This window comes from Branchiostoma floridae, chromosome 7, assembly GCF_000003815.2.
Source record: "Branchiostoma floridae strain S238N-H82 chromosome 7, Bfl_VNyyK, whole genome shotgun sequence".
NCBI lineage: Eukaryota > Metazoa > Chordata > Leptocardii > Amphioxiformes > Branchiostomatidae > Branchiostoma > Branchiostoma floridae.
The window spans coordinates 18,228,504-18,238,423 of record NC_049985.1 but is presented as its reverse complement, the minus strand read 5'-3'; the positions used below and the strand labels follow the sequence as shown (position 1 = coordinate 18,238,423).

General features: G+C 41.4%; 1 protein-coding gene across 1 annotated transcript in view; it reads left to right on the top strand.

Annotated features, from left to right (window-relative positions):
• Positions 1–2,142: 2,142 nt before the first annotated feature.
• Positions 2,143–9,920, top strand: part of LOC118420126 (leucine-rich repeat-containing protein 58-like) — a 9,418-nt gene continuing 1,640 nt past the window's right edge. Inside the window, exons 1-2 of the mRNA XM_035826830.1 lie at positions 2,143–3,126; positions 9,792–9,915. Of these exons, the coding sequence (XP_035682723.1) occupies positions 2,678–3,126; positions 9,792–9,915 (573 nt within the window). The 5' untranslated portion in view covers positions 2,143–2,677. The remainder of the gene's footprint in view (positions 3,127–9,791; positions 9,916–9,920) is intronic.

Here is a 9,920-nt window from a genome sequence, read left to right as displayed (position 1 = left end):
TGTTGGTCATGTCCCTCACCTGATGGGACAAATGTTGGGAAGAATGTGAGATCTAAGCCATGTGGCATGTTCTATTTTTTTATTTCTTCACTGAAAATTGTGTAGTTTTACAAAGAGACAAATTTTTGTAGGGAGCCATAATGTTTGTTTTTCTTCTCTGTTTTTCCACCTTCGGTAGCCAATGCACACCCGTAGGCCAGCTACACTCTTCAGCAAGCTTTTGATGTCTTTATCTTATTTTACCCCAGATTGCAACTAATTTGAAAGGTGGAGGACTGGCTGTGTTGCCACAAGGCATACTACGCAGTTTTTTGCGCTCAAATTTGAAATATTCTAGAATTAAGAAATATCAGATTTACTACTACTTTTTGTCACTTTTTGACACTTTTGTGTCATTATTTCACGTTTGCAACGTAAAGGATTAGCCTACAAACATTCCGCTCTAGGCACCCTGTAACCTTGTGTCCCCCCAAGTTAGACCCTCCAGGTCTTGCTTGCCACCGGTAGGTCCCCCGGGGTGGGGTAATCAGTTAGCACATGCATGGCAGACTGCAGATAAAGAACACAATGGAGATCTTCTTTGGAAACACCTATATCAAATCATTCTAAAATAGCATATAATCATGAACATATAGTCTATTTTGTAGGATATCAACAAGCTGAGGTCATATTCCCTTCAAAACTGCAAGAAACCTTGTACAGAAAGCTAGTCTACTGTACTCAGAGGAACTGTCAACTGGCCCCCCACTGGGAAGCCAGGCTGATAAGCAAGAAACAACAACACACAGAGGCAGTAACCAGCCTGTGCCCATCTGTTTCTTGGAAGATCACAATTTTTATACATCATAATGTGGTGCATTGATGTCGCAGCATCTCTCCATGAATATTGGTATGCAATGCTATAGGGTTGATTGAGCTAACAATGTAAAGAAAAAGTAGGAAAAGCTACTTTTTGTTTTGTTCAAAAATCCCGTAGTATGCCTTTAATAACAACAATATTGTAAATCATGGAAGCTGAAGATTAACCTGAATAAGACAGTTATTGTATTTACAAAGGGAGGCCGCTTACCGAAAGATTGTTGTTTTTTGTTTGATAATAATGCTTTAGAAATAGTAACATCTTATTGTTATCTAGGTATTGTTGTGTCCTTAGCTGGCACATTCAAAGCCAACAGCAAATACTACAGCAAGGGTTTGAAAGCTTTATTTGGAATTAGACAATCATTAGACAAAGCAGATGCACCATTAACAGTTAAAAACAAACTCTTGGACACTTGTGTTAAACCTATTTTGCTCTATGGATCTGAAATTTGGGGCTCATTCAAAAGTCCTAGATTTTGTCCCATTGAAACTGTGCACTTGAAATTTTGTAAACACTCACTTAATAGGGGCCTTTATTTTAAAGCATTCTACAATGTATTAAATATACCAAAAAGTCCAGTTCTTACTTGTTTCATGTTAGTCCATCATAGATTAGTGTTTCCACAACATTTGAACTTCGCGTTGATCCTAAACTGCATCTAACCTTGCTGTAGGTGCTGAATTAGGGAGGTATCCTATCTTGTCCTATCCAACTGGAGGCCTTCATTCATTCATTAATAGACCCCCGTTGGTTGCTGCAGTCCCCAGCTATAGTTAGCTATAATTAGAGTCATTAATTAGCCCTAATTACAGTCATTAGACCACGATGCCTGCCGTTTAGACCAACAGATAATTATAGCGTTCAGTTGACAACATGTTGTAATCTGATAATGCCAAATTGTGCCCCGATCACTCCATAAGGAGCACAACGCCCTCCCTGGTGAGCTGTGATTGACAGGTGTCTATTGTCTATTGACAAGCGAGTCCCTAATGAGAATGAATGGGTCCCAAATGATACAGAGTTGATCCCAAACTGAGCTCACATTTTCAGAGACAGTGAGGCAATGTTATACCCTTCCTACCAGCTTTCAATTCTTTTTTAACCTCTTTGATAGTACAAATTTATGTACTTAGTAGTAGTACTAGTACCCAGGGCCCTGCTGACCATGAAAGGCTCTCACAACATTCAAATCTTGTATCTCCTGTTATTTTACATATTCATGAGGTAACTCATTACATATTCATGAGGTAACTCATTACATATTCATGAGGTTCATGCATATTCACGAGGCTATATTTATGTTACAAGCCTGGCTTATGCAATGACCCAGCTGTTGAATAACACAAGTGGGTACAAAGGTCAACCCTGCATGCACAGAGAAGGCACAGTGCAGACAGTTGGGCCGCTAACTGGGCTGCCTGCAGTGACTTTGCAGAACTGGCCTGTGGTGGTGGGGTGGTACAGGAGAAGTTAGCTGGTCCTGTAGACATGTTGGTTGTGGAGTGGGAAGGGATGTTTTTGTGACCCAGAGGGACGTGCCATGCAGGTTTGGGGGGTGAGTTTTCTGTGAGAGGAGTTTTACCGGCTGGCTGTACAGCAGGCTTCCTGTGAGTTATGTTAGAACTAATAGAAGTACAGGGGCAGGACCTATCCTCGGTGTGCTGCTGGGTTCTGTACAGACTGTAGCCATGGTGAAACCACTTGTGTTTCATCTCTTTGCTTGTGGCTTGTTCGAGGAGATTATCGGTACTAGATCAGGTTCCTTGCTGTAGTTAAACTTAAGGAAGCCTGTGCACAAAGAAGGACTAAGACAAGATGATGTTCGAAGACGACGTGTCGGATGAACACCGCGTGGACTTGGCGTACTCTGACCTGGACCTTTTTCCGGAGCACCTTTCTGAGAAAGCGGACAGAATCCGGAGCCTACACCTGAACAACAACCGGATACTTGTCCTGCCCCGCGCCGTGTCGCTGTTCCGCGAGCTCCGACACTTAGACATCAGTGCCAACGGGCTCACCCACGTCTCGGGCGAGCTCACGCGCCTGCCCAATCTTAAGACGTTCATCGCCAAGAACAACCTCCTGGAAGACGGAGCTCTGCCCAAGGAGCTGGACCGGTGTCTCAGCCTGGAGGTTTTGAACCTGAGCGGGAACCGTTTTACGGAGTTCCCGGGACAGATCGCGGGAATGGCGGGACTACGGGTTCTGTATCTCGGTGCCAACAGACTGCAGACGGTTCCCAGCGAGATCAAACACATGAGCAGGTGAGAGTGTGCTGTTATCTTGTTTGTGTTGTTGTTATTTATATGTTCAACATTGTGTTTGTTTGTTTGTTTGTGTATGGCTCAAAATACTATAAATGCATTTAAGTTTGAGGGGATTTAATTTCGCGGTAGCGGGAACAAGGACTTTTCGCGGTGGTTTTAAGTTCACAGTACTTAGCACCATGCAATGTAGTCTCTTACAGCCATGGAAAAATGTTTGTGAACTCTAAACCACCGCAAAAGTTTCTGCTTTTACTGTAGTAGAAAGAATTTCATGAAGAATTGTTAATCTATGTTACTACTACATTGTACTAGTAACCATTACAGATCGATTGGACTTCCACTTTCCAACTGGTCCAGTTTTTGTATTTAGGGATGAGCAATTCACTGATGAAGACTAGAGTTTGAATTTCTAGTTCTACAATATTTCATCGGTCAAATTCTATATTATTTTAGTCAGCCATATTGCAACTTGTTTGTGTCAATCTGAAATCCCAAAATCTCCAAATATAATTCTTCTTCAAATTGTAGATGGCAGGTAAGTAGTATAATTTCTAGTCTTGAACTGTTCTTACGCTATCAAAAATGTACATGTTTGAAAATATATCTATGCTGTGCAACTTAGTATATAATTTGGTACCAAGAAGTTGTGCTTGTGTGTGATGGTTGGTTTACTCTCAATCATATTTCTTGATCAAAACTGTATCCGACTCTTTTTATGCCTGTTGTCTATAGTGAGCTTGTAAATTGTGGGGTAGTAAAATATTAACTCAGTTAACTTCACTACCTTGCTGAACAATACTGCAATCATGACTAAGCAATAATATAAATGTATTACAACATAATGACAAGTTCATAGCAAATTGGCTAATTGCTACTGTCCAAGCAGAGGTTCGGCTCCGGCTGTTTTTTTTACCTGTTTTTAGGTGTTTTTGCCAGGCTTTCGTTTTGTCCTGTCCATATTATCATATCCGTCTCCCAAACTTGAAGAAAATGGCACAAAATTGAAAACCTGTAATGCTACATGCTGAGGTAAACAGTCTGTGACGTGTTGTAATTAGTCTGCATTTCCTAGACACTCACAGGTGCACGCAGATCATCCAGTATTTCTGTCATGTTCGACAAAATACGAAAGCAAAGACGTTTTCACAACTATTAACACGTTTCAATGTACAATTTGTTGTTGTCCTAATTTGATTCCAGGAAAAATATGGAAATAGGTGACATATTGAAAATTGCTTCTATCAAACTTCAAAGAAAACAAATGAACATTTTGTTACATTTCTGATGCACACTGTATGTTGTATCACATCTCTTTCTTAGGAAAAAATTCTGGTAAAGGGCTGCCCAAAATGTCTTGAATATTTTATATATTGTTCATTTGTCATTTTCTTACAACAGAATAAACTAAAGATATATGAAAAAGATGATTGATATTCCAAGTCAGGATATGTACCATAATTGCAAGGCCGGGAGGGCGTGGACTTTAATCCATAAGAGTGCGATGAACCCTCCAGTATAGCTCACCTGTCCTGACCAGGTGAGCCTTTGTTCTCAGGTGTGACAGGTGATTCATCAGGACAGGTGTACCAAAGGGCAGGTATGTTCAAGGCCTTCACCTGTCAGAAATAGCAGGAGAACATAGAGGTGTTTATGTGGGCTCATCAATTTTTCAAAAGGTGAAGGTAGCCCCATAGTCTTGTTATGACCGTGGAGGCAGTGGGTTGCTTTCCACTGTGTCCAGGGCACAGAATTGGGAGGTGGAGCCCATCCCTCTCCTTCTAGTACCTTTTATTCCCCAACCAAGGTCCTATTTGTAAAGTTGGGTGGAGCGAGGAAAGGCATGTTAAGTACCTTTTCCCAAGGACACAACGTTCAGCCAGTCAGTAATTATAAAACCAGTGACCTTGACCCCTGTGTCAGCTGTGCAGGATGACATGGGTTACCAAGGAAGTACAGAGCAGAAACGGAAAGTTGAACAGACAACCCTGTAAATGTCTGATACTGTTGTAGACTGATTCTGGATGGAAATGTCAGAAATGTCGGAACAGAACCAGTCAGTATTGCCCTGAGGAAGGGGACTGACAGATTGTCACAGAACCATGGACTGATAGACTTTATATAGACTTATATATATATATATACTGTAAATTGCGGGGTAGTAAAATATTAACTCAGTTAACTTCAATACCTTGCTGAACAATACTGCAATCATGACTAGGCAGTAATATGAATGTATTAATAATGCATAATGACAAGTTCATAGCAAATTGGCTAATTGCTACTGTCCAAGCAGAGGCTCGGCTCCGGCTGTTTTTTACCTGTTTTTAGGCGTTCTTGTCGGCCTTTCGTTTTGTCCTGTTTTCTTCATATCATGATATCTGTCAGCCAAACATGAAGAAAACGGCACAAAATTGGAAGCCCGACAAAAACGCCTAAGAACAAGTCAGCTTTAGAGCCAAACCTCTGCTTGGAGAGTAGCTAGTTGAAAGTACCATGAAAAGGGACGGACAAATGTTGGAAGACAAAATTTAAAGGTTGTTCATATAATGATATATGACTACTCAGGTCTAACTCTAAGGCTGACTCCAGTCATATTATGACTATGATACATGTAGCTTCCATCTGATTATGGACATACTAGTTGGTAGTTTTGACAAGCTTGGTGTAAAGCTCAAGATCTGATGATATAATTATAAAAAAAAGTCAGAGAAAGGCTGAACATAAATATGTAGTGTGTAAAATGTAGATGTGTTTTGAATACACCAAGGTTGTTACACATACTCATGAGTTCAACAGAGTGTACTGTTATGCTGTGCTGAGGTAAACAGTCTGTGACGTGTTGTAATTAGTCTGTTTCCTAGACACTGTCCACTCACATGTACACGCAGGGCCTCTAGTATTCCTGGCAAGCGTCATATACGCCAGAGAATTTGAGAAAATACAAAAAAAAAAGATGTTTTCACAACTATCAACATGTAATCTAGTATGGTTTTCAATTGACAACTTGCAAAGTTGTTTTGTAATTTCAAATGGACACCACAAAGAATAGATTTTGCGTTTGTAGAGTCTAAAGGAGATCAAAATAAAGAAACAAACAAACAAAGTTATCCAGATTTGATTCCTGGAGAAACATGGAAATGAAATAGGTGACAGAAAATATCATCTAACAAGGAAAACACCGGAACATTTCTGATGCACACTACATATGTTGTATCCAGGGCTTTAGCCAGCTCGAAATCTTTTTCCGTCAGCCAATTACAATCGTCGCAAAAACCGCGAAAATTAATTAGAAGGACTGAACTGAGACCTTGAAAAACGGGTTTTAATGAGATTATCGTATGCGACACACGTTGTCAACAATCATAACAATAGCAAAACAAACAGTGTGTGGCTTTTACAGCCGTGGACAGCGTCCCCAAGCCGTCTGTAGCTTCCACCAATGATTTTTGTCCATTAAGGTTGACGGATTGGTTTTAAATTTTTCCCGTCAGACTCAGCAAATTTCCGTCAATTGACGGAAAAACGGACGCTGGCTAGAGCCCTGGTTGTATCACACCCTTTTCTGACACTTTTGTGAGAAAAATATTCAGATAAAATGTTTTAGATAATTTATATATTGTTCATTCATCATTTTTTTTACAACAGAATAAATTAAAGATGATTTGAAAAAGATAATTAATGATATTCCCAGTCAGGATGTGTACCGTTGTTGTGAGGCCTGAAGGGCGTTGACTTTAAAAAGTTTAATCCGTAAGTGTGCGCTGCATTGTCCAGTTGAGCTCACCTGTCCTGACCTGGTGAACCTTTGTTCTCAGGTGTGACAGGTGATTCATCAGGACAGGTGTACCAGAGGGCAGGTATGGTTCAAGACCTTCACCTGTCATATACAATGTGCAGGAGGAGAACATAGCGTTGTTTATCAGGGCTCATAAATTTTTGAAAAGGTGAAGGCAGTCCCATAGTCTTTTTACCGTGGGGGCATCAGGTTGTTTTCCACTGTGTCGAGGGCACAGAATTGGGAGGTAGAGCCCATCCCTCTCCTTCTAGCACCTTTTTTTCCCCAACCAAAGTCAGATACGTACTTTTATAGCTGGGGGGAGGAAGGAAAGTCATGAAGGAGGCCCTTCAGTGGTCAAGACACAAATGATAGCGGCAGACAAAACCCGTGAGTGGGACTTGGTGGAAACAGCAGTTTTACTGTGTTTGTGTCGTCACTCCTACCACCATCAACAATATGAAAATTTGCATTTTAGCAAAATTATGGTTTCGTGGAATTCTAGTCTAAACCAGTGTCTCCATGGGGAAAAAGTTCGGAATCTTTTAAGCTGGTTTCAGGCAAGAGATCTTCTCCAAGCAGACCAAGGCAGAATCCAAAAGGCTAATTGTCCAGGAGAAGATTCTCAGAAGGGGCCTAGTGAAGTATCCCCTCAGGGTGGGTGTGGATATTGTTTAGCACCTGGATACTGAGTTTACCCCTATAGATCTGCCTGGAGATTAGCGAAAAAAAGGTACCTAATCTCCAAGCAGAACCTCGGGGGAAAATTCGCTGAATGGAAGGTGTGCTGAATTTTTTTTTTTTTTTCATTTTTGGAAAAACAGCAGCAGTCATTTCCGAGCACCAATTAATCAAGTAGGTGTGGCCTAATGTATGATTTTGTGCAGGGTAGTCGTGTTATGACAGCCTGTCGCCATGGAGACAAAACAATGATGATTGTTGTGAAAAGGGCTCAAACTGGAGATGATTGAAATCAATGAGGGGATGAGGGAGTCACAAAACACAGACACTCCCCGGAGACTCGGTCATCTGAAGGTCTAGTCAGCACAACTGTTCAGTCAGCGGTGTGGGACCGCGTGGCGCAATCGGCAGCACGTTTGACTCAGGCGCAGAAGGTCCTGAGTTCGAACCCCGCCGTGTCACTGATCTTGTGCCCTTGGGAAAGGCACTTTACACGACTTTCCTCACTTTACTCAAGTGAAAAATGAGTACATAGCCTACAAAGGTCTTCAGCAAGTTGAAGTTGGTAGCCTCAAGTCAAAATGAAAGAAGAAGAAGACGACTTAAGTTATGGTGCTGCAATACACCGTATGACTCTACTACTACACAACTGCTTTTTTGTTAGCACCCACTCTTGTTGGTCTACATGTACCAGTTCAGCATTATTTCTGGAATCTGAAAACTTAGATATCAAATTGTGGTAACCTAAAGCTTATAATGCATCACCTGGCTCTTGGTAAAGTCCCCACACGGGGTTGACTCTGCCTGTGTGAGCGGATTAGAATGAGCAGCTGACCCAAATTCCATGATCCTGCCCCAGCCCTTGGTGCATGGAGGAGTGTTATCTAAGCCTACAGACTAGACTGAACCCTTTTCACTACACGGTTTCCATCACTTATACATACAGAAGGGATCTTAAATAATGCAAAAATTACAAAACTGAACATGTAGAAGGATAAGGGAGATGTGCTGTGAGTGTTGAGAGGTTTTAGTTACTGCAATGACTGTCAATTCACAGTGCTGGGGGTATCATGTTAGAATAAAATCAAAAGAGAGTGGAACAAGTGTAGTACTCACAGCAAAGTAACTTAAATTTGTGGGCAAAAACTAAACTTGTAATGTGCCCAATAGAAATCACCATCAGTGATGGATTAAAGAAATGTTTGGGTGTTGGCTCTGTCAGTCCCTGAGCCCTTTTCACAACAAGATCATCAGCTGTCTGCTGTTGTATATACAAATGTGGTAATTCTAGGCTGAGGCCACATCAGTGTGATATGTTGGTTCTTAGGGATTGTCAGATTGACATGAAAACAGAGTTACTCTATCTATATATGCCATGGTACACACAGTTCTACTAGGGGTGAAATATGGTCAGATCTTACAATATTACTACCTTAAGCATGAAGGATATGTTTTGAAATTGCCTTTCTTTCATGTTTAGCATTACAAAAGACAGGAAGATGCTTCCATCTGTCCGCAATGATAACACGTCTTCCTTCCCCAAACTTGACATCCTGAAGATTAAAATTTAAACAGAATCTGACTCTGAGGGGAAAGTCCGTACCTTGGTGCACACAGTTTCAAGGAGTGGATGTTTTTTTTTTGTTTGTTTTGTTTTAAACAAGTTTGCTCAGTGCAAGGCCACTGACCACTTTTAGGCACTGAACTACGCTCACTGTGGCAGCGCTTCTTCTCCCTAAGTCAGAAATATTGTCAGATTCGAGGTATACAAAATGTACGTTTAAGGTTGCGTTTGTCTCATGTTAACACAAATAAACATAATTGTAAGATGCACCCGGTCCTGGGAAGAAACTTAGGATATCATAAAGTTGCCTTTGTCTCATGATAACATGTTAACACAAAAACATACTTGTAAGATGCACACAGGACACTGTGACGAGATGTCAGTAATGATAAGATGTCTTCCTCCCCCAGATTCGAGGTCCTGTACCTGAGAGGGAGCCAAATCTCCAGTCTCTTGGCGGGTGTGTGGAGTTTGTATGAGTTGTTAAGTTTGTAATTTTTGCAATGTTTTTTGATATTCCAGACTGGAGGTGCTGTACCTGGGAGGGAACCAGATATCCAGCCTCCCTGTAGAAGTGGGGAGTGTACACCTGTTGTTAAGTTATCAGTTTGTAACTTTTGCAATGTTTTTTTCAAATTCCAGACTGGAGGTGCTGTACCTGGGAGGTAACCAGATCTCGAGCCTCCCCGTAGAGGTGGGTTGTCTGTCCTCGCTACAGTCCCTGGTCCTGTGTGACAACCGTCTGGAGTCCATCCCTCCCCAGCTCGCCCG